This window comes from Perognathus longimembris, chromosome 25, assembly GCF_023159225.1.
Source record: "Perognathus longimembris pacificus isolate PPM17 chromosome 25, ASM2315922v1, whole genome shotgun sequence".
Classification (NCBI taxonomy): Eukaryota; Metazoa; Chordata; class Mammalia; order Rodentia; family Heteromyidae; genus Perognathus; species Perognathus longimembris.
In genome coordinates this window covers 17,038,801-17,063,788 of record NC_063185.1, presented here as the reverse complement: position 1 = coordinate 17,063,788, position 24,988 = coordinate 17,038,801, and the positions used below count along the sequence as shown (strand labels likewise).

Below are 24,988 nucleotides of genomic sequence, written 5' to 3'. Positions count from 1 at the left end.
GTTCCAAGCCAGCTGGGCAGGGAACTCCCAGAGTCTCTTAAATCTCCACTTAATCACCAAAAAGCCAGAAATGGTGCTGTGCTTCAGCGGTACAGCACTAGCCTTGACCATAAAAGATCAGTGAGAGAATGCCCAGGTCCCGAGTTCAAGCCCCAGCCCAGCACAAACAAAAGGGAAAAAAGAACACCTTCCAACCATTGTGGACAAGACATTGGGGTGCCTTTGACAAACACAACGGTTAGCGAAGACACCTGAAATACAGGCACAGCTTTTGTGTGGATCTGGGCGGCAGAGCAACCTCCCTAGTGCTCTGTGGGTCCTCGTTCTCTTTGTGCCCATGGGCTTGGGCTCCTGGTTTCTGGAAGCTTCCGGGCTTCCGTGTTGAGTCACACTGGTTCTTGGAGCGGCTGTAAGAGGCTGGGACCTGAGTCTCGTGGCCTGGCTGGTGTTGCTGAGTGGCAGCTACTCGACGCGGTGCAGTGGAGTGGTTCCAGCTCCTTTGGTCCTCATGGGGGCTCAGCTGTTCACGTTCCCACCAAAACAGACCTCTGCAGGCCCAACCCACTGGTAAGGGCTCTACATTTTGTGTGTGTGTGTGTGTGTGTGTGTGTGTGTGTGTGTGTGTGACTATCATCACAGCTCTGCCTTCCGGTTCAAGGAGCGTCTCTGCTGCTCACTGGAAACGGAAGATGGATGAGCTTGTTTTCACTCTGGAGGAGCTCACAAGGCAGGCATGGAGATGGACAAGTCAACAGACCTAAAATGCACCAGGGAGGAGCCCCTGGGGTGACAGGAGCCAGGAGTCTGATGGTGACATGGGGTCCACAATCGGATCAAAGAGAACAACTCACAGAAAGATGCTGAGAGAGAAGAACGGAATGAAAGGCCGCCACCGCTGATCACGCCTGTCATCCTAGCTACTCAGGAGGCTGAGATCTGAGGATTGTGGTTCCAAGTCAGACTGGGTAGGAAAGTGTGTGAGACTTTTCAATGAACCACCAGAAATTGGAAGTGGAGCTGTGAACGCTAGCCTTGAGCAAAAGAATCTCAGGGAAGGGCTGGGAATGTGGCCTAGTGGGAGAGTGCTCGCCTAGCGTACATGAAGCCCTGGGTTCGATTCCCCAGTACCACAGGCACAGAAAAAGCTGGAAGTGGCGCTGTGGCTCAAGTGGTAGAGGGCTAACTTGAGCAAAAAGAAGCTCAGGGACAGTGCTCAGGCCCTGAGTTCAAGCCCCAGAAACTAAAAAAGGAACAATGGGATAAAGCAAGAATAATCACATTCAACAAAGGTCCAGATATTTGTGGACTGTAAAACATTGCTTGCTACTCTGAAAGAGGACAAAAAAAAAAAGAATACAGGTAATTTCATAAGTCAACAGTATTTTGCCAAAATAAAATAAATGAAAGCTTAGAATGCAAATATAAAAAATGAATTCAGATTCAATGGATGGGTCTATTTAGTTCGATTGAGGCAAAGACAAAGAGGAGATTGATGGAGATGATCAAAGATGAAGAGGAGATGAAGGCTACTGCTCTACTACTTGAGCCATAGGCTCTGCTTCTTGCTTTTTTTTTTTATTGAGTACCTAGGATTATAGGCTTGCACCACAGACATCCAAATGACCTTCTGTCTATCTTATGTTAGGCTTGTTCCTAGATATATGAATTTCAAACATGTATTCAAGAGAATTGCCATGTACATAAGAGTAGAAACAAAGAAAAGTGTAAGTTCTTCCATCCATAGTTAGCTGTGAGCCTGATCTTGAATGGATGTTGAATTTCAATGATAATTCTACATCCCTGCAGATCACATTTACCTCTTTATACTAATTATATTTTACTTAACTACATTAGTTATATCTTTTCATTTTCCGTACGTCCGATGGTTTAGTGTCTTTAGGCCTAACTGACCCTAAAGTGGTTGCCTATCCAAAAGCTGGCTCCTTTTTTGTAGTTCTTAGTGGTGGTGGTGGTGGTCGTAGAGCTTGAACTCAGGGCCTGGACGCTGTCCCTGAGCTCTTTTGCTCAAGGCTAATGTTCTACCACTTAGAGCCACGATGTCACTTCTGGATTTTGGGTGGCTAATTGGAAATAAGGGTCTCATGGACTTTCCTGCACAAGCTGGCTTCGAACCATAATCCTCAGATCTCAGCCTCCTGAGTAGCTAGGATTACTGGCATGAGCCACCAATGCCCGGCAGCTGACTACTTTTTAGAGATATTAAGGACTGGTCTCTAAGCAGACCTTCTACACGCAGACTACCAATCCAGACCTTATACCTTACGGCATCAAGAAACATTTCCAAGCTTCCTATATTCCTGTGCTCTGGCTGACCCTGGCTGACCCTGACCTCTGGGGAGGCTTCCTCGCTCTGTCCCCACTGGCCCCTTCCCCTGCTCGTGTCCCCAGGCACTGATACTGAGTCTGTAATTGAGAGCTTGGGAGATCTGGTTCCTGGGCTGGAGTCTGGGGCTCTCATGGGAGTCACTGGCTTCACCTTCTGCAGTCTCTATATTCAGTACTTACCTGGGCGGTGGGATATCATTCTGCAGCTGAGGTGGGACGCAGCGGGCTGGCTGCAGTGGGTGGATTCGGGTGCACACAGGGTTTGTGGCTGCTGATGTAAGCCTATGTCCGCACTAGAGAGTCCGCCCGGATGAGAGGCCATGGGCACCGACGGGGAGGCGAGGAAGGAGGTCAGAGCTAGAGGAACGGCTTTTCTATTCCTCACCCTGTCTCACCTAGCAAGTGGAAACCCAGAAGGATGATGGGATTGTTCTGATCCGAGAAACGCCTCCGCTGAATTGGTTTTCTTGCCCTGGGAGGTGAGTGAGGATCTCTCTCCTGTGACCTCTTACTGGTTGTCTGTCCCTTTTCATTCATTGCTATATGTTTAATTGTTTTCCTTCCTTCTGTTGTCTGCCTCCATTAGAATGAGTTTCACTTTCCTCTTTTTTTTTTTTTCTTGAGGACCATTCACCTCTCAGTGTTATTTATCTCCACACTCTTTCCCTTAGTTCTCTCCCTTGGATCTCCACCTCTGCTTTCCTCTCCTTCCTAACCCTTTCCTGTCCTCTTTCTTCTCTCTTGATTGGGCTCAGATCTGGGCTTTTGGGGGGCCCACCATGGGGGAACAGAAGATGAGTGAGACGAAGTGGAGGTAAAGGGTTTGGAAGGAGAGGGACGATGTGGGGTATAATGCCATCCCATCCTCCCGAGAGAATACTCTACAGACACGGTGGATTCCTTTATGTCGTTAGTTATCACCTGAAAAAGAAAAGGTGAACTGGACCCTCAGCCGGAGGGCCTGAAGGCAACAGGAAAAGAAGTATGCGAGACGCTAGGATGGATTCCTGAGGGGCTGCGCTCTGCACAATGTTTATGAGAATACAACACGGATCAGATCTCAGGGGCATGGCAGGAGCCAGACCATGGGCAGGGAACACAGGAGACTACAACTCCACACAAAGAAGATGCAGCCTCCCTTAGGTTGTTTCGCAAGCCACGGGAAACCTAAGGGAGAAAAGCAATTAGGGCTGGAAGCGTGGTTTTAGGTTTACGGACATTGAGGAAAGGCTTTGCTGACACGGTAGAGAGTGCGTGAGTGTACAAGCAGAGCTGACCAAGAAGGAGCCTTCCCGTGAAGGGGTAAGAGTGAACACCAAGGTCCCAGGGCTAGAGAGAGGCAAGCAGGGGGACAGGAGGCTCAGGGGGAGGATGGAGGGACTTTTATTCGGGAAGCACAATGCCCTTTATTCTTAAGGAGGCAGGCTTAGTCCAATGTTCCGTGTCAATAGTTTGGGGGTCCAAGCGGGGCAGGCCCCTTAGGGGGCGTTGTCATTATCCAGCGATAGAGCAATGGGCTGACAACTAGGTAGAAGGAGGAGCTGGAAGGAGAAAGAAGCGTTCGGGAAGGGATGTGATCACAGCAGCAGCAGCGACAGCAATGATTTAGAATGGCTGGGGTGCAAGCTTGGCGTAGAGGACACAAGGGGCGGATAGACACACCTACTATTAATTGAAATAGGAAGGAGGTGAGGAAAGCTCCCCCCCACTGCCCCCCGCCAGGGGAGGTAATGATCTCTGTCTGGCCACTTCCAGAAGGATGAGGCCCAATGGGCCTGCAAGGTCAGGAGTCCAACACTGAGTTGAATCTGAGTTTCAGGGACTCATCGAGGGTGGTTATATTTTAATATGAGAAGGTGGGTGGGGGGGGAAGGGGAGTGGGCTATGCCTGTGGTCTCGGGCCTTGTTTGTAGGTTCTAGGGGTCCTCAGCACAGGAGAGGAAACTGCCGTGAGAGCAATGGGGGGACGAAGGGCTCCCCTAGAAGTGGGGTGCTCTGGTCGTTGAGTGGGAGGCCAATATGACCGCGAGGGTGCTTGCAAGGACTCGAGAAGAGTACCCTGCTCCTAGAGCAAACCCCATCCACATCACCTCCGGATGCCGAAGGCCTGGGTATCTTTGGGGGCACCAGTTAGGATGTGGTCTCTCAGGCAGAGAAATAAACAGGTGATGCAGCTCCCTCCCTAGTCACCCATAGGGCCCAGCCCATCCTATCTTAGGAAATTACCCTGGGTCTTTCCATGGAGAACACAGTGTCCTGGCCTCGTTTCGTCTTTGCAATGAAATGTGGTGGCCTTGAGTAGCACCAGCCCACAAATGCCTCACAGACACAACTCCCGCCCATGTGTGGAGAACCTCCTTAAGGCTTGTAAATACCCGAGGCTCTTTCCTGTCCTGTCACCCATGCTCCCTCATTAAGGGGAATCCTATAGTGAGCTACTAGAAATGAAGCCAAGAGCAAGGTGTCCTGACGTTAAAGGAACAAGTTTTCTGCTTTCACAAAATGGAGCTCACAGCCTTATGTCTCTTCATCACGAATTATTATCTTCAGCCAAGTACGTGCACAGAGGCTATATTATGTATGGGGCACCCTCCCAGAGGCTTCCCGATGTCATTGCGAACAACAACTGATGCTTATATTCCAGTAGGATGGGTCAGAGAGTAAAGGTACAAAAATGGAAGCGTGTGCAAGGTGAAATGGGGTAAGGGCAGAGGGGAAACCAGATCAGGAAGGGCAACAATACTGATAGTTTTAATACAGCTTTTCCATGTGGATAAAGTTGGCATGGGAGTGATGTCTGGGAATAGAGTACGCCACAGAGAAAATTGCAAAAGACTGAAGGTAGGGATGTGTTCTGTGTGAGGAAATTCAAGAACACACAGGGAACAAAAGGGGAATGGTAGATAAACTTGGAGTAATCTGTGTGTGTGTGTGTGTGTGTGTGTGTGTGTGTGTGTGTGTGTGAGTGAGAGAGAGAGAGAGAGAGAACGTGATGGGGGGCTTTGTTTGCCACTGAAAGAATTTAATCAAATTTGAAGTAATTTGGGAAGTGAGTGACAAACTTTCTTATATACACATATAGAATTGAGTAAGACTATATATATATATATACAGACATACATATATATGGTGTAGAGGTGATATATAGAGGGGTTATATTTACATGAGTCAGGAGGGGTTATATTTACATGAGTCAGGTAATGAGTACAATTCTTTTTGAAAAATACTTTGTCTCCCCTTCCCTTGCTCTCTCCCAGTTTTTCCTTCCCAGGCACTGTCACTAGGATATTTATAACCAACCCACATTTTAGAAGGGTCACTGGAATTGTTGTGAAAATAAATTCCAGGAGTTCAAAGACAGAAGCTGGGAGCCAAGACAGATGGTAGCTCAGAACCAGGGTAATTGCTGAGGTGATTAGGGGAGAGCTAACAGTGAATCTGGAACCTAGAGGTTTTTCTGATAGTTTGAATCTATGAACAAAAGAAATATTTAAATAAAGATGGTTTTAAGATTTTGTGTCCACACAAAATGAAGGCTAAGGAACATCCCAAGTCTCCATTGTCTTTCCTTGTTATAACATAAATTCTCTCTTGTGAAGGAAATAGTGGCAGGAACTGCTAAAGCTGGTTTGCAAGTCGATGCAATAACAGCTACAAAGAGTCAGTGCCATATAACAAAGCCAAGAGTTCACTGTAGGAGAATTGCTCCATAATTCCATGACACATAAAAACATTTCAGGGGCCAAGATTATGGCTTGCCTAGCATGCATGAAGCCCTGGGTTCGAATCCTCAGCACCACATAAACAGCAAAAGCTGGAAGTGGTGCTGTGGCTCAAGAGGTAGAGTGCTAGCCTTGAGCAAAAAGAAGCCAGGGACAGTGCTCAGGCTCTGAGTTCAAGCCCTAGGATTAGCAAAAAAAAGATATTTCAATTTCTGCTGGCTGCTGCTAGCTACCCAGGAGGCTGAGATCTCAGGTTCCTGGCTCAAAGCCAGCAGGGCGGGAAAGTCCATGAGACTCTTATCTGATGAAACACCAGAAAACCAGAGGTGGAGCTGTGGCTCAAATCGGTAGAGTGCTACCTTTGAGCAAAAGAGCTCAGGGACAGAACTCAGTCTTTGAGTTCAAGTCCCATGACTGACCCCCCCAAAAATTGAATTTCTACTATTCTTGGTGTAGATCGATACCAATGAATAGCTAGTGTAATTCTGTGAAGTAGCAGAGATCTGACCACCGGTATCCTTGAGGTTATAAAAAAGCATTCTCCTCTATCTTCCAAATCACATACATTTTACCTCTAATGAACCATAAAAGATCTACCTGACTAAGGAAGAAGAGTGGTATTTAGGGATTAAAGGCATGGCCTTCAGTCTCAGAATGTCTCTGCGTCCATTCTCAGGTGACAGTGGCTCAGCCATGGGAGTGTGGCAGAACCAATCATCTCTTGATGGATTTATTCTCTTGGGCATCTTCTCCCATAGCCAGATTGACTCAGTCCTCTTCTCCATCGTTCTGGGAGTGTTCACGGGGGCCCTCTGCGGGAACGTTCTCCTCATCCTTCTCATCTACGCAGATCCTCGACTCCACACACCCATGTACTTCTTCCTCAGCCAACTCTCCTTCATGGACCTCATGTTGGTCTGTGACATCGTGCCCAAGATGGCGGCCAACTTCCTGTCTGGGACGAAGTCCATCTCTTTTGTGGGTTGTGGAGTACAAATTGGAATTTTTGTCTCCCTCGTGGGGTCCGAGGGACTCCTGCTGGGACTCATGGCTTACGACCGCTATGTAGCCATTAGCCACCCACTACATTATCCCATTCTCATGAGTCCGAAGGTGTGTCTCCAGATTGCTGGGAGTTCCTGGGCTTTTGGGATCTTGGATGGCATGATTCAGATGGTGGCGGCCATGAGCTTTCCCTACTGTGGCTCGAGGGACGTGGATCACTTCTTCTGCGAGGTGCCAGCTCTACTGAAACTGGCCTGTGCAGACACATCCCTTTTTGAGACCCTGCTGTTTGCTTGCTGTGTCTTCATGCTGCTCCTTCCTTTCTCCATCATCGTGGCCTCCTACAGCCGCATCCTGGGGGCTGTGCTCCGCATGAACTCTGCTCGGTCCCGACAGAAGGCTCTGGCCACCTGCTCCTCTCACCTGACAGTCGTCTCCCTCTTCTATGGGGCAGCCATGTTTATCTACTTAAGGCCCAGGCGATACCGAGCTCCTAGCCATGACAAGGTGGTCTCTCTCTTTTACACGGTCCTCACTCCTATGCTCAACCCCCTCATTTATAGCTTAAGAAACCGGGAGGTGATGGGCGCTCTCAGGAAGGGCTGGGGCCGCTGCAGGGTTGCCAGTCAGCACTGAACACCAGGCTGGCTGCCTTTGCCCTCCTGCTGGCTGTGTAATCGTAACTCTGTAAGTCAGCTTCCCTGTGAGAATGTCTACTTCCTCATTAGTAAGGCCTGCTCTTCCTCCCAGAGATTACAGGCAAAGCTAAAGCTTCATGAAGGCGTGATGCTTCTCATTATTTCTACTGTTGTTTATTTATTTATTTTTTTAAAATAACAACCCTACATTAAAGTTATTCTGTTCATTTCTCCTGGCATCCTGTCTTTTGTTGGGTGTTCTGGGCATTGTTGTCTTCCTTTATATGCTTTTCTAGATGACTTAACAGATAGTCAAGCCAACAAATGTCAAGTATTTGTCTGACTTTTATTAAACAGCAATTGACAAACACATAGTCTTTCCAATATACAGTCTTTCCTTTCTTCCCCAATTGCAGGGCTTGAAGCTAGGGCCTGGGTGCTGACCCTGAGCTTTTTAGTTCAAGGCTAGTGCTCTACCACTTGAGCCACAGCTCCACTTTCCACTTCTTAGTGGTTTACTGGAGATAAATGTCTCTGGAGATAAATGCCTATTCCTAGACTTTTGTGTTTGGGCTGACTTTGAACTGCAGTCCTCAGGTCTCAGCCTCCTGAGTAGCTAGGGTTACAGGAGTGAGCCATGGGTGCCCAGCTATAGCAAACCATTTGGGATCTACATCATTGTTCCCTTTCTGCAGAATGAGGGAACTGAGACTCATATTAGTCAAACCCCATCCTTGGTCTTCTGACTCAGCTTAGTCTTGGTGCTGTGCTTTTCCCTTGAAAAGCATTCCACCTAAGAGAAGGAAACTCATCTGCTAGCTTAGGTCATGGCAAGAGGCAGCGAGGTGGTGTTGTGGAAGATTCTAGAAGATGGCCTGTTGGTTCCACCTACATACATGGCTGCATGGCTGTCACCAAGGTGACCATTAACTACAGAGAACAAGACAGCCTTCACAGTTCCTCCTAAGTCTGCCCGCAGACGCCCTCACGACTTCCTTTGCCCTTCTTTCCTTCCCCGGGGGACAATGTGTTTGTTGGAATATCTGAGACATTCAGAGAACTTTCCAGGATGTTGTCTTCCCTTGGAGGTTTAATTGTGAGAGACTGGGGACAGAGGTGTGTCAGAGGAGGGGGTGTCTCTGAGGGTTTGTGACAACAGAAGCAACTTGGTCACAGTAGAGAATGTAACTGTGGAGGGAAGTGAGAAGGGACAGAGAATTCAGTCTCTCAGCCAGGGGCTGGAGCTGGTCCGGTGGAGGGCCTGAGCCCAGGTGAGAAGCTCTGTGAGTCCCCCCCCCACTCCAGGAAGAGACCCCCTCCCCTTGTGGTCCACTCACTTGGGCGCTGCTTTCATTTCAGATGTGGGATGGTCTTTCTCTCTGTGCTGTCTTTCTGATGGGCTTTTTAACTGTATATATGTCTATTTTTTGGTGTTTTCTTTTTTTAGGCCTGGGGATTGAACCTAGGACGTTGCACTTCAGGGGCAAGCGCATTGCCACTGAGCTACAACCCAACCCCTCAGGTAGGCTTATAAATCCCCTAAAGATTCTCCCAGTGCTTTAACCTAGGATTCTCTTTTCCAGGTTTTTTCCGGAGTTCCTTCTCTCAGCATCTATTTTTCCTCTCATTTTCATGTATTTTTTCAAAACCTTTCCCACATCCTTTTGTGTATTCTCTCTCTCTCTCTCTCTCTCTCTCTCTCTCTCTCTCTGTGTGTGTGTGTGTGTGTGCGTGTGTGTGTGTGTGTGTTCCAAACATCTCAGGACACAGTGGAGAATAGAGTTGTTCTAACTGTGAGCCTCATGTTCTACAAATTCCTCTTTGTTTCCTAAGTCCCTCTAGTTTTCTTCTCAGATCCATTGCTTTCAAGGAGATGGAGGTCCGTCAACTTCCTTGAAGTGAGAGAGGCCTCCTTGCACACCTAACTCACTGAGCAAAGCAGCGGCTTCTGGGTGGTGGTGCTCAAGTCTGTTCATCTGGGGCACACAGCTTCTGGTTGGGAGTTTGCCCACCCAGTTCCCCAGTCCTCCGTCCCGAGTCATTGGATCTGTGGTTTCAGGTAATGTGCTTCCTCTGTGTCATTTGCCTAAGGATCAAACCTTTAATTTGCAAGCTTGTTCACTCCACATTGATCCTTACCATTTCTCTTGAGCTAGAGAGCTCTTGCAGCACTGGATAGTGTGTTATGCCAGGTGTGGGTGGCTCACAACTGTCATCCTAGCTCTTCAGGAAGCTGAGATCTGAGGATCGCAGCTCAAAGCCAGCCTAGGTGTAGCCTAAGTGCATGAGACTCCAATCAAGCACCAAAAAGCCAGAAGTGGAGCTGTGGCTCAAGTGGTAGCGTTCTAGCCTTGAGCAAGAAAAGCTCAGAGATATCAGAAAGGGTCTGATTGCAAGCCCCAGGACCGGAACACTCAACTGGCACACACACACACACACACACACACACACACACACACACACGCACACACACCCCTGGGATCTTTGTTGTAAGCCTTTATTTCATGGCTATAATATCAAGAAGTGTAAACTGTCGTCGTACATGATTTCCTGGGCTACTCAGATTCTGGGGAAATTATCTGTCACTCATAATATCTTGGTATTAGATTTTATCAGAAAGGTAGTGGTAAAATTTATTCTTGCCCATCATCCGCAATACTTGCACTTCTTATTCTTAGAATCAAGTTTCTGTTTCCAGTTCCTGTTTCCTGTTTTATGTTCTCTACACTCCTTCTTCCTGAAGGACAGCCAGAGCTCTTCTATTTGGAAAAGGCATATTTTGATGGGTCATTCCCCTTTACTTCCATGTCTCCACTTTCTGTCTATGGGAGAAAGCCCCCCCGGGGGTCTGATTTCCATCCCTTCTGCCTCTGAGCTCTTCCACAAAGTTCCCAGGTGAGCTTCTGCAGCAGTCTCTGTAGCCTACCTGAAATCATCACCCCGGGAAGCCTTTGTCAGGGAAATCTTCTTTTATCAACTCGGATTAGTTTACCCAATTGACTGTTTTAAAAGCACTTGCTGCGAAGGAAATCCATTTACCAGATAAGAGTCAAACAGTGTCCAAATTCCCTATACACTCAGAAATTCTGACTTCTCATGCATTGTAGTTTGAAATGTTTTCCTTCTCTTTTACATTCCTCCTCTTCCGTTTGCTCAGAACTTAATAGATGAGGGAAGTTATCAGCCTTCATCACAATTGTTGTCATGATACCTTGGGGTATTTACTAGGCACCAGGCATGCAGTGGAGGATATTCCATACACGATCCAATTTTATCTTCACAGTGACTATGAGGAAATATTTTTGAATATCCCATGATACTTGGAAAGAGGCTCAGGGAGGTTGAAGACCATGTTTAAGGTGACAGAATGGGTGGTCCTCACCTGCTACGATAATCACAGCCATTTCCAAGACCTTTCCTCTTTCCTCCAGTCTCTTTGTCCTTCCATCATCTGCTGAAGTCTTAGATTTGTTCCTCTGGTAAAGGCCCATAGTAGTTCCTGATTATTGAGGTTTTTTTTTTTTTATTTCTGTATGAATCAGGCATAGGTCTGGGTTTTTTGAATTTATTATTTTAATCTTCAGGACTACCCTGGAAGGTGGTTGTTTTTGTCCTCATTTTGCAGGGTGGGGGGAGGTGTAATTTTTAGGGAAGGACGGGAGGATAGAAGTTTAACGTACTGGATTCCCAAGTGGAAAAGCTCTCCATCTGCTCTTTCACGCTACTGTCCTCAGTTAGCATAGGACCTCGCACACATAATCAGTGTTCAGTGAGTGATTGTTGGATGAATGCAGGCCTAGGCATTTCTTGGCAGATTGGATGGTATTATTAGGATCCCTGACTTGCTGTAGACACATCCTGAGAGACAATGGCAAATAGGTGTATAGAAATAGGATGTAGACGTAGAGAATGTGAATGTGTCTAATACAAATAATGCTCTCTAAGTTTTCATTTATGAAGTAAACTTTGACTTTATTCTGACTGTTTTTTTTTTTTTCTTTAGAGATAGACTAACTTTGGCATGTTAAATGGCGAGGGAGGTTGAGACACAGTGGGCATGACTACAATATCGGACTCTGCTGAGTTTGTAGTCAGGCTCCGGACCTGAGCGCGGGATGGTGCAGTGGTGACAGTGGAATCTGGGTGGGAGCCGGGCATAGATGCTGTCTTCCTCTGTGTTCACCACATGCTATAGAGTACCCGGGGGGCCTGGAGCAGCCATGAGAAAACTCAGAGGGAAGCAGGGGGTGGCAAGAGAGAGGCAGAATGGTTCGAAGGCCACGTCTGCTTTCCACAGGCGGATGGGAAAGGTTAGACAGAGGCTGGGCACTCACAGGTGCCTCGGTGCTCCGGATATCCGGGGGACCGTGACCCACATTGGAATGGAGAGTTCTCTGTCCTTCTGCCTGGCTGCCCACTTCGCTCAGGGACCCCCCTTGCCTTCGGGTCTCCTTTGCCTTCTGGGTGATTCTTTCTAGAGTGGTCGGGAGCTGCCATGTTTGCTGGCTCTTGATGGCAGGATCCTGACTCCAATAATGTCATGCTAAGTCTGGTAAATCTCCTCCTTAGAGCCCCCCGCCCTGCCTCCCGCGTGTCCTGGGCAGGAACAATGGCCTGGGTGGGCAACCAGACGCTCGTCTCCCACTTCATCCTCCTGGGCCTCTTCAGCCTCTCGCCATTGCACCTGTTCCTCTTCTCCATCATCATGCTCATGTTCCTGGTGGCCCTGTCTGGCAACGGGCTCATGATCGTCCTCATCCACGCGGACGCGCGCCTGCACAGCCCCATGTACTTCTTCCTCAGCTGGCTGTCGCTCATGGACCTCATGCTCATCTCCACCATCGTGCCCCGCATGGCCGTCGATTTCCTCCGCGGTGGGGGCGCCATCTCCTTCGCGGGCTGTGGACTCCAGATCCTCTTCTTCCTCACCCTGCTGGGCGACGAGTGCTTCCTGCTGGCGTTCATGGCCTACGATCGCTACGTCGCCATCAGCAACCCGCTGAGGTACTCGGTGGTCATGAACCGCAGGGTCTGCTGGCTCATGGTGGCCGGGTCCTGGCTCTTTGGCCTGGTGGATGGGTTGATCCAGGCCGTCTTCACACTCCGCTTCCCCTATTGTGGCTCCCAGGAGATTGACCATTTCTTCTGTGAGGTCCCTGCTGTGCTCAAACTAGCCTGTGCTGATACCTCCCTCTACGAAACCATGATCTACGTCTGCTGCGTCCTCATGCTGCTCCTGCCCTTCTCTGTCATCTCTGCCTCCTACCTGCGGATCCTGGCGGCCGTCCTTCGCATGCGCTCTGCGGAGGGCCGGCAGAAAGCCTTCGCCACCTGCTCCTCCCACATGATGGTGGTCTCCCTCTTTTATGGGGCCGCCATGGTCACCTACATGCGGCCTCAGGCCTACCACTCCTCCAAGCAGGACAAGGTGGTCTCTGCCTTCTACACCATGATCACGCCCATGCTCAATCCTCTCATCTACAGTCTGAGAAACAAGGAAGTGACCGGGGCTCTGAGGAAACTCCTGGGGAAGTGTCCCTGCGTTGGGAGGGTGGGAGATTGAGGTTGGGGCCTGACCATGCGGGCCCTATAATCCCGGAAGCTGGACCAGCCAACTCTAGTTTGACTCGAAGAGAAACAGATGTGTCGCACAAAACAAACAAGTTAGCAACACATCCGATCCATCCGTCACTCCACGTTGCGTCTGAGCGATGTGAAAGGAAGCCTGGGCCTATCAAGGTTAGCTAGAATAGATGATCTAAGGTCATCATCCAATAGATGCTCTCAGAATCTGCATCTTTTTTTTTTTTTTTTTGGCCAGTCCTGGGGCTTGGACTCAGGGCCTGAGCTGTCCCTGGCTTCTTTTTGCTCAAGGCTAGCACTCTGCCACCTGAGCCACAGCGCCCCTTCTGGCCGTTTTCTATATATGTGGTGCTGGGGAATCGAACCTAGGGCCTCGTGTATCCGAGGCAGGCACTCTTGCCACTAGGCCATATCCCCAGCCCCCAGAATCTGCATCTTTATTATAGTCATGTTCTCCTTCTCCGTGAGGGTTGCCTGCAGCCCACTAGTGATGGTGAAAGGCAACCCCAGCCCTAGCATCCCACTTAATTTCATCTGAGGAATCATAGGAAACTCGTTCCTATGCTCTGTTTTGCTTCCTTACCTGTCTTTCCCTCACCATAGGTGTTGATCTGGAGCGTTCTATCCAATAAAATTCTTTGTACAGAGTCTGTTTCTCTCTGCTCTTGGAAAACCCAATCTGTGTGACACACAGTGATTCAGGAGCAATGGTACCTTAGGATTTCTGCATAAGGTCATGTTACATGTACTGACAGGATTACCTGGGCACCAAGAAGCTCCTCTAAGGCACTGATGGTGTTAGAGAGAATGCAGAGATTCTGTGGTGGAGACACCCATGAAGAGTTTAGGGGAAGAGTTGAAGACACATCTGCCAGTAGGTATCCATGGGACGCCTCAGGAGGGGAGCTGTTGGGCAGAGGTGGGCAAACGGGACACTCTCTACTTGACTTAAACCACTTGCTTTCTCCTTTCCATGTAGGATAGATAGGTGATCTTGAAGGTTGAGGAGAAGATTCAATAAAAGTTGGGTATTGACTGAGAGTAACCAGGATGTGTTCATTAGTCTGTTTTCCATTAATCTAATGAAATACCTGAGACAGGCTACTTTATTGGAAAAAAGACTAGGGTAGATTAAACATGGTGAAGGCAAATCAGAAACAAACAAAGCATTTAGAAACATAGTAGCACTATCTTTGCTTTTAAGAGAGATGACAGGCTGTATTCCTTCCCTCCGGAATTAGCATGTATTTTATGGCAGGATGCATTCTTTTCTGGAAGAAATGCCTAAATAGGAACCAAGAACTGAGAAATTAGAATCGAGAGCATAGCTAAATCCTTATCTTTAAGTCAGACCTGCTGCCTTCATCATAGAAATAGCACCCCATGTCAAATAATGCCATGTCTCTCCCTTTGTTTTTAAATTTTTATTAGTTACGTTTTGTTGACAAGGTGTTGTGCAAAGGGGTACAGTTACATAATAAGGCAGTGAGTACATTCCTTGTGTTATCTTTTTTTTTTTTTTTTTTTTTTGGCCAGTCCTGGGCCTTGGACTCAGGGCCTGAGCACTGTCCCTGGCTTCTTCCGCTCAAGGCTAGCACTCTGCCACCTGAGCCACAGAGCCACTTCTGGCCATTTTGTGTATGTGTGGTGCTGGGGAATTGAACCCAGGGCCTCATGTATACGAGGCAAGCGCTCTTGCCACTAGGCCATATCCCCAGCCCTCCTTGTGATATCTTACACCCTCATTTTTCTTTCCCTTCCCTAGATCAGGTAGGCATATATACGATACCCAGTGTACCAAAATCATATACAGTAACGTAGCATACGCCAAAGGAGATTCACCTAGAACTTTAAATGTAACGTCAACAATAGAATCCTCCTGTGTCCTTCTCTTGGAGTTGTTTTTGCCTATCCTCGTCTTATATGATCATATATCTATGTCTCTCCCTTTGAGAGCACCCATACACTGTTTTGTTTTTGTTGCCAGTCCTGGGGCATGGACTCAGGGCCTGAGCACTGCCCCTGGTTTCTTTTTGCTCAAGGCTAGCACTCTACCACTTGAGCCACAGTGCCACTTCCAGCTTTTTTCTATATATGTGGTGCTGAGGAATTGAACCCAGGGCTTCATGTATACGAGATGAGCACCTTTACCACTAGGCCATATTCCTAACCAGCACCCATACTCTGTTAAGAGTGTCCCTTTGCCTTCCTGCTTGTCTGTCTGCATGCCTACTTGCCTGTTCCATTGCACACTTTCCTACTCAATAAAGCTCCGCCAAGTTTTCTTACCATTGTGACTTGTCCAGCAGTTCTTATTCTGCCATGAAAGTCAAGGACTGAAAGTGATGCGGTCCCCAACTTTTAGAGGGAAACTCCACCAACCCTCACCTGGATCCGGACTCAAGACAGTTATTCATTTATCTTACAGTTCTAGAGGTTTACAGGCATGGTACTCATATGAACTCGGGTGTGATGAGGACCTAGCACTATGTTAGAGAAAGTATATGCAGGGGAAAGTGACTGTGTGGACAGTTCAGAAGACAGACCTGCCTATATCCTACTAAGCCATACCTCTTCACGTTATCACCACGGCACTGAAGACCAAACCTAGAAACTTTGGTGGATAAACTGCATTCAAACTAGAGCCGAGGATCTTGCAGTTGGGATCTGGGAAAGGAAAAGGAGAGGAGGAGTTAGAAAGCACAAGAGGAAGCCAGAACACAGAGGAAAGGCCTTGGGGATATGGCCGGTATCTCCCCCATTCTCTGAGAGAGAAGCTTAGATCCCCGCCTCTGTGTTGACCTCAAGAACCTATTTTCAGAAACCTTGCCCGGATAGCTGACATCATGAGAACTTTCTGTGCTGTCTGTTTTCTTCATCATAAGCGTGACCAGAATTAGTTCTGAGGAGTGACTAGTTAGAAAGGAGTCTTTGGCCTTGGGAAGGAGTAGTTCTTGAGCTCCCCTTCACCCCTCCTGCCCCCTCGGCTCTGTGCTGGGGGGCTAGCACCAGCGTGGGGTTGTTTATGGTAGGAAGAAACAATGGGAAGAGTTAAGTGGGACCCAGAAAAGAAACTTTCCACTGCTCCTTCCTTCATTGTATTTCCATTCAAGGAAGCAAAGGAACAAGGACATCAAGATAAACAACTGTCACAGAATTATTCGTTGTGAGAACGGGTCTTAAATAGAAAGAGCCAAAGTATGATGACAATCTGATCATTTGCTTCTACATTTGATGGAAGCAAGGTATGTTGATGTGGACCTGACTTCGGACATACCATCATTACGGACACTCCTCTCTCTGTCTTTCACTTAGTGGCATCACTGATATGATAGGGTCAGGAGACACAGGAAGGTGTCACTTGAGACGGGTATGTGCCACAGTGCCATCACGCGCGCTAGGGAATGTGAAAAAGGCTGTGGTTCAGACCAGCCAAACCTAAAAGGCACACCGCTCCAGGTTTATCCCACACTTGAAAAAAAAAAACCTTAGAAATTTTTTTTGCTTAAGTAACCATCCAAGTGGACTAGTCTATGTTTGTATAGCACCCCTTGTCCAACAATTCATTTGACAGTGGCTTCCTAATTAATTAGAACTCTGTGTCCCTTCCTAAACACATCACTGATGCAGCCAGATGCTAAGCAGAAGAGGCTCAAGACACAGACGCAAAATTGCAAGGTGCTTGTTGCCAGACTGTGATGATTGAGGTGTGTTTTCATGGGAAGTCATTTGACTGTGTAGGTGCCGCTCAGGCCTACACGGAAGGGTTTCTTCAGTTGTAGCTTTAGTGGCATGAAGTGGGAGTTGAGAGTAGCCAAGTCTCTTCCCTTTGATTACAGAAAAGGGACTATACACACACACACACACACACACACACACACACATTATATAATGTATTATACATCCCCTATATATAATATATACTTTGAAGAGGGAGGAAGAGGCCAGAAGCCAAAGCACATAGGCCTCCCTCGATGCTGGAAAAGACCAAGACACAGATTCTCAAGAGAGCATCCGTCTCCCAATATCCCAAGTTCAGACCAATGAAACAAAATTTTCACTTCTGACCTCCAGCACGGTTAAGAGAATAAAATCGTGTTACTTTAAGTCACCAAGCGCTTGTGGTAATTTGGGTGACCCCAGCCACAAGAAACCCATGTACTCCAAGGTGTCATACTTCCATCCTCCCAAGGCTCAGTGGAATCCACTGACGAGGGAAAATTAAATGGGAGAAAAAGATACACACGTTTATGAGCATGTGCCATGGGTGACCCCCCACTGGCCCGCCATGATTTCACTGGCTTCACGTCCTCCTATCCTTCAGTAAAACTCTCAGAGGATGGCTAGATAGTCATTCTGACATTCAGTGGTGGTCCTGGGGCAGAGCAAGGGAGGAGATGCTACGTAGGGACTTGAGGTCTCCCGGGGCACCCTCGTTCCTTCGTTTAATAGGAGTCTGGGGTGTTTTTCAAAGTCAAGGCTATGGGGAGTGAACTTTGTCCTGAAGCCAAGTCATTATTTTGGTTTCCTTCTTGGTGTGAAGCTGTGGCTGATTCCCTGGGCTCATTAAGAACTGAGGTTTGGTGTCCCAAGACATTGTTCCTCTCGTGACAGGTGGAAATCTAGGACCAGAGCTCATGATTACTCTTGTAAGATACAGAAGAACCTTTTGGATGGCTAGTTCTGTACATTCAGATTTGGGTCCCTGGGGGCCAGGGGGGTGTATGTATAAAGTAGCCTACTCCAGGCCGTCACTTCCTCCCACCTTGAGGAGGGCTGGACGTGTTGGGTGAAGTGGAAGGTAAACCTTGTGGTGGATTCAAATGGGGGTGGTCGGTGTCGAGTTGTTGAGGAAGAGGCTGACCGAGGAGGGACTACAAGTGTGCAGGAATTGGGAGAGCTGGTCTCATTTCCGGCTTCAGCTTCCACCCTCTGAAAACAGTCAGTCTGAACATGGACAGACTTCCTGGCTGTCAACTAGTAAACATTACCAGTATTAGAAGCCAGGGTGAGGATAATCTTTTAGTTTTTGATGGCAAAATGTTTATGGTTGTTCACTGGTGCCCACGTTCTAGACTGAGTTCCAAATTCAGTGGGGAGATCTGGTTCCATCATGGTGTCTATGCTAATTAATATTTGGTGCCTTGGTGTGAGCCAATCTCTGATTTTATTTCCCTACCCTGTATCCAGCTCCCTTTATTGGCATGCACCTGTAACTTCCTGGATCCCAGGCCTTCCCCAGCTCCTGACTCAGCACAGGTTACGTGTTCTGTTATACAGATTGTTCGAAACCCATATATGCATAAGCCTGTGTCAGCTCCGCTGAGGAGCTTTAGAAAACAAGAAATGACAGGGCTATAACCAGAGCTGGTGAAGCAGAACTCCAGTAGGCACATGAAGGTATTTGAAGGATAAAACATTTTCTTCAATATCACAGCATGCATGTAAATAAATACCAGGTTCCCTCTTGCTTCTTTTTATTTTTCCTCTTTGGGAATATCAGTTTCAATATACTTTGTATGGCAATCTTCTCAGTTTCTAGGAAGATTTTTTTTAAAAAAAAATTATTACTGTCATTAGTAAAGCAGAGTTTATATAGACCATGTTGGCCTTGAACTTCTATTCCTGCTTCAGCCTCCAAATGCTGTGATTATTGGGTGTGTGCTACAAATTCTGGCTATCTATCTATCTATCTATCTATCTATCTATCTATCTATCTATCTATTGTCTTGGGGCTTGAACACAGGGCCTGGGCACTGTCCCTGAGCTTTTGTGCTCAAGGCTAGCACTCTACCACTTGAGCCAAAGTGCGTGTGTGTGTGTGTGTGTGTGTGTGTGTGTGTGTGCAGTTAAAGATAAGAATCTCACAAACTTTCCTGCCCAGGCTGGTTTTTGAACCATGATGTGTAGATCTCAGCTTCCTGAGTAGCTAGGATTATAGGTGTGAGCCACTGGCACCAGGCTTGATTTCGGTTTTTGAGACAGACATTCCTGGGTCAGAAAGCTGGCAAGAAATTTGAAGTTTTAAAGATCCGCATGCATTGCAGAGAAAGAGAGAGAGGGGACAAATTGTCTAAGGTCAGTTCTCTGAAATATAGGACAAGGAGGAGTCTATTCTCTTAGTTTAAAGGCGAAATGAAGACTCTTGATTTTCAGTTATATTAGCCTTTAAACCTGCCACCTCCTCTCCCTTTTCCTTCAGTTTCTCTTGCCCTCTAATTCTTCACTTTTCCTACTTCTTAAACCAGTATCCCCCTTCCAGTAAATATACAGCTATCCACTTACCATTTACTTACTTCTCTTCTTTCTTCCTGTAATTTGGTCCCCTCTGCCTCTTTTCCCTGCTCTCTCATCTTTCGAGATAAATAGGAACCAAATCTTGCTTTGGTAACTCCTGAAGGCAGTGAGATATACTTTTATTGTTAAGGTGTTTTACAGAGGGGTTATTATTTCATAAGTCAGGTAATGAGTCCAATTTTTTTTTGTCAGACATAGAGATTGAACTCAGGGCCTGGGCGTTGTCCCTGAGCTCTTTTGCTCAAGGCTAGCACTCTACCACTTTGAGCCATAGCTCCACTTCTGGTTTTCTGGTGACTAATTGGAGATAAGAGTCTCACAGACTTTCCTGCCCAGAGGGCTTTGCTCTATAATCCTCCGATCTCAGCCTTTTGAGTAGCTAGGATTACAGGCATGAGCCACTAGCACCTGGCTTGATTCTTTTCTTTCTTTCCTCACAGTTGACGCCCTTCCATTTGAGACACACATGTGGGCTGGATTTTTGCTGGCTAATTGGGAATAGAAGTCTTTCATATTTGTCTGCCCAGGTTGTGTTTGAGTCTTAGATCTCAGCTTCCTGAGTGGCTAGGACTACAGATGTGAGACACTAGTGCCTGGGCTATGAGTACAATTCTATTCAGACAATGTCCCCACCTTCCTTCCCTGAGAAAATGGATGTCTACTAGAGGAGCAAAGGTTAGGCCATGTGAAAGGGCTGGTTTCTGTCTCTTGGAAGGTGAAGGTTTGTTTCTTTACACTGTGGAGGTGCCAGATAAACAGTCTGTTTGTTTGTTTCTCAGGGTCATGGCCACTGAGCTCTGGAACCACACCCTCCTGTCCGACTTCATCCTCAAAGGCCTGTTCAGCCACACACCATATGACTTATTCTTCTTTTCCTTGGTCCTCCTGGCCTCCGTGGCCACCCTGGCTGGCAATCTCCTCCTCCTGCTGCTCATCCAGGCCGACAGGCATCTGCACACCCCCATGTACTTCTTCCTCAGCCAGCTTTCCCTCATGGACTTGACGATGATGTGTGCTGTGGTGCCCAAGATGGCGGCCAACTTCCTCTCAGGCCGGAAATCTATCTCTCGGGGAGGCTGTGGGGCGCAGATCTTCCTGGTGGTCATGGTTGGAGGAGCCGAGTGTTTCCTCTTGGCAGTCATGGCCTATGACCGGTACGTGGCTGTCTGTTTCCCACTGCGCTACCCTGTGCTCATGAACTGGAAGGTCTGCTTCACGCTGGCCCTGGCATGCTGGGCAGGTGGGATGGCCGACAGCGTGATTGATGTGGGGATGGTCTTCAGCTTCCCCTACTGCCACTCTCTGGAAGTGGACCACTTCTTCTGTGAGGTCCCTGCCCTGCTGCGCCTCTCCTGTGCGGACACCTCTCTCTTTGAAGACCTCATCTACGCATGTTGTGTGGTCATGCTGCTGTTGCCTCTTGGGGTCATCGTGGCTTCCTATGCCCGGGTCCTCACAGCAGTGATCAAGATGCCCTCGACCGAGGGGAAGCAGAAGGCTCTGACCACGTGTTCCTCCCACCTGGCTGTGGTGGGCCTCTATTATGGTGGAGCTATCTTTAGCTACATGCAGACAGCCTCAGCTAGGACACCCATGGGCGACAGGGCTACCTCCATCTTCTACACCATCCTCACCCCGGTTCTCAACCCGCTCATTTACAGCCTGAGGAACAGGGAGGTTTCTAGGGCCCTGAGGAAGATACTGAGGCGGCAGGGAATGTAGGTCTCACTCGTATCCTTTTCTCTGGCTTCCTTTCCTCTGTCTAGACCCTTCTACCGTATCCATTCCTCTACTTTGTCCACCCACCATGGACAGTGAGAACAAAGCTTCGCACTGGATCATCTGAGAACACTTACGGTGCTTGGAAGGGGGTAGTGGCGTAATGGTACCTGGCCATCATGAATCTTACGTGGAGGACTCAAAGCCCATGGTAAATTCAGGAACCAACATTCATTGTTTCCACCCTCCTTCAGGTTGACAGACAAAGCCTTTCTTCTGGGTGACATCTTGAAAGCAAACCAAGACAACCAGTGTTTATTTCATCTGGTCCAAAGACTCTTCTTGATGAAAATAGCTTCAAAATCTGATTTAGCCAAAGCATAATATGAGTCTTCCCTGGGAAACAGAGCCCAGTTTAGTTTTGTGAAAATCTGGTAAAATGCAAGTGTGGGTAGGATATATGTGTGTTTTATTTGCATTGGAACAATGTAATTTACATCTTTTAAAAAGTTTCCTGGCTTATTTCAGAAATGCCACAGTCTTGGTTGGGGTGACAGGAGAGTCTTTTCTGTGGATATATTTGTAATTCATTAAAGGATGTGGAAAATTAAAAAAAATAAAACTCGAACCAGGAGTGGGATCTGATTCAGAACCCATTTGTTCACTGAAACACCACGCACAGTAGCTGCTACATGATCTGGGCAACGTCACTTCTCTGTGGAACTTATGGTATTCTTCTGTATCATCATAGCTACTGATAAAGCTAAGTATGATGTTTCTTGGCACTCGCTAATTACTGATTACTTCCTGTGTAACTCGTTTTTGTGTTCCTGCGTTATTAAGAAATGGAAATAAATTTGTGTGCCTTCTCACAGTTATACATCGTCAATTTTTGTCTTGAAAGATAGAGTTTCATTATACTGGTCAGGTTGGCTCTGGATTAAGGGATATTTGGAGCAGCTGGGACTGACTGGATGATGGGATCTTGTCAGTCCCATTCAGGAACTGTTGAGCTCCATCTAGTATCATCACCTTGCATAAGTAAATGTCCTGGCTTTAGGATAAAGCTGAATGGTTTCTAGCGCTTAAATTGTCAAGAAAGCCCAAGGGCTCATGCGTCAAAGAAACACGTATCTGTTCCAATGGTCAATAAGCCCAAGGAACCCTGCCAAACAGTCTTGGATAAAACATTGGGCCGGTGGCCCACGCCTGTAGTCCTGGCTCCTCAGGAGGCTGAGATGTGAGGATCACAGTTGGAAGCCAGCCCTGGCATAACCCAAATCAAGGTTGCACAACCCAAACCAGAGAGTCTTGTCTGGGAGTTAAAGCTGACAGAGCAGCAGCAGTAGACAGTATGCAGTGTGCTAGGATTTAAAAACAATGCTGTTTTGTGTTTTTTTTAAATGCTTTTTGTTTTAAACCTTGATGATTCCAAGTAATTACCTTTGGAACACTTTCTGTATGAGTCCATTTTTAGATGTTAGAAACTGGCACGAAGCCTGGGAGGAAGCGTGTGAAAAGTTGCTCATTGACTATAGTGCCGATGTGGAAAAGATATTTTTAGAGCTAAGTTTTTGGCTCATGTGAGTACGAGGCCCTGATAAGCCGAGGATTCTTAGAATCTGAGGTGCCTACATCTTTAGGAGAAAGTGGCAAGCGTTTGCCATCCTTCGAAACAATGCCAGTTGCATCACTGGCCGCTATATGTGCACAGCCAGCCACTTTCATGCTTGTACTGTTTTTTTCTTTTAATCCAACTTCCAATTTGCATTTTTCTTGTACGGAATCGTTTGCATTGGCCATGAATAAAAGAAGCAAATGTCTGAAATAAGTAGGTAGGTCTGAAAAGTAAGGTCTGAAAGTAGGTATGAAAAAGAAGCTCATTTCTGTTGAAGGGGTGTAGGGCGGAAAGAAGGCTAAAGAGGGGCGACCTTGGCCTTGGAAGTAGACTGATCATGAGGACAGATGATTCCCGGCCCTCCATGAAGAGGTGGGCATCCTTGTCACCTCCCTAAATTGACCCCCGAAGAACCACACACGTTGTAGCATTAGAGGGTTGTCTACAAAAATAGGATAAGCATGGTCTGAGATGTGGAGAACACTGGGTGTGCGTAGCCCCCCGGAGGAAGACTGTGGACCCCCCACACAAGTTTCCTCTGAGTCAAAAGGCATCGGAGCCAGGGAGCTCACCTCTGTCATCCTCTCTACTCAGGAGGCTGAGATCTGACCATCCCCCTTTGAAGCCAGCCCAGACAGAAAGCTCCGTGAGACTTAGCTCCAGTTAAGCAGCAAACAAACAAACAATCTGGAAGCTGAGGTGTAGCTCAACTGGTAAAGCACTAGCTTTGAGTGGGAAGGCAAAGTGAAAGTGCAAGGCCTTGAGTTCAAACCCCAGCACCAGCACAATACATACATACATACATACATACATGGCAGTATGGACATGTGGATTTTGGTTTTAGTTAATGCATAAGAGTTCATCATTGTCTTTCTCCCTCATTGCTGGGAATCTAACCCTGAGCTCTCTATGTGCTAGGCAAATGTTTTACTACAGAGCTACTATACACTCAGCCCTACTACTGGTATTGTGAATTCTGATAGTCACATTACCCCATAATTGGTCAGAAAAGTTTGTCCACACTGAAACCTACAAACTTTTGGTTTATTTATAATATGCTTTTATTTTTAAACGATTATATTTAGTTATCTTTTTTAATTGATGAAGTATATATTTATGGCACATCATATATGTTGATACACATGAATATATTGTGGAATAGCTCAATCAAGCTAATGAACATAAATTACCTCACATACGATATTTTTATGGTGAGACCATTCTAAAAAAATCGTAGTGATTTTCAAATACACAATATGGAGTTATTAACCATAGACACATTTTTTAAAGCTTTTTTGTCTTTTTGTACTAGAGATGGATGTTACATTTGCTAAGCAAGCACTTTGCCAGAGCTACATCCTAGCCCATGACACAGTAATTTTGTACAAGAAATATATGAACTCACTCCTACTTTCCATCAGTTTCGGACAATGACTTTTTTACTTTCAGCCCAAGATGGTTTATGCTTTGAACCTTCTGCACCCTACTCTCGAAATTAGCTGCTTCTTTCCCCTCAACGTCATTGTAGTAGGAAATGCTATTTAAAACGAGCATCTGAACCTCAGGTGAGACCACAAGGCGAGCTAACAAGGTGCCAGTACTTCTACACATCCATAGTGCCAGGAAACAGACACAACCGAATAAAACCAGGCAAATAAATGAACCAAGACTTCTAAAACCCATCGAATAATGCTTCTCACCCTCTGGACTCTATTTCAACTTCCATCCTGTCTCCCGGCAAACTCCTGATTGTCAGCAACATCAGTGAAAAGGAAATCAGTTGTCGAATCCTACAATTCACACGGGTGAGCGTGGCAACCGACTTTCTTTAGAGAAAATGCTATACCCCATCGACCTTAGCAAGGGTCTCTCTCTTGGGCTACAGTGCGACTTTTAGATTTTTCCTGACATTTTGGCTGGTGCATCTATCTATCTATCTATCTATCTATCTATCTATCTATCTATCTATCTATCTATCTGTCACCTATTGATCAATCATCTATCTATCTATGATCTATCCATCTATGATCTATCCATCTATCTATCCATCTATCATCTAT

At 46.9% G+C, this 24,988-nt stretch overlaps 3 protein-coding genes across 3 annotated transcripts; all 3 read left to right on the top strand.

Moving 5' to 3' along the window:
• Positions 1–6,761: 6,761 nt before the first annotated feature.
• Positions 6,762–7,709, top strand: LOC125341943 (olfactory receptor 56). Its single transcript, XM_048334071.1, has one exon. It carries the CDS (start codon positions 6,762–6,764, stop codon positions 7,707–7,709), a length of 948 nt encoding a protein of 315 aa, XP_048190028.1.
• Positions 7,710–12,320: 4,611 nt separating this feature from the next.
• LOC125342009 (olfactory receptor 56-like) lies at positions 12,321–13,274 on the top strand. The gene has a single exon (XM_048334144.1). The coding sequence runs from the start codon at positions 12,321–12,323 to the stop codon at positions 13,272–13,274; it is 954 nt and encodes a 317-aa protein (XP_048190101.1).
• Positions 13,275–20,374: 7,100 nt separating this feature from the next.
• LOC125342045 (olfactory receptor 2M4-like) lies at positions 20,375–21,313 on the top strand. The gene has a single exon (XM_048334179.1). The coding sequence runs from the start codon at positions 20,375–20,377 to the stop codon at positions 21,311–21,313; it is 939 nt and encodes a 312-aa protein (XP_048190136.1).
• Positions 21,314–24,988: the final 3,675 nt, after the last annotated feature.

Bases quoted from the DNA above. Each gene is read 5' to 3' on its own strand.
- LOC125342045 (XM_048334179.1), top strand. From the start codon at position 20,375: ATGGCCACTGAGCTCTGGAACCACACCCTCCTGTCCGACTTCATCCTC.
- LOC125342009 (XM_048334144.1), top strand. From the start codon at position 12,321: ATGGCCTGGGTGGGCAACCAGACGCTCGTCTCCCACTTCATCCTCCTG.
- LOC125341943 (XM_048334071.1), top strand. From the start codon at position 6,762: ATGGGAGTGTGGCAGAACCAATCATCTCTTGATGGATTTATTCTCTTG.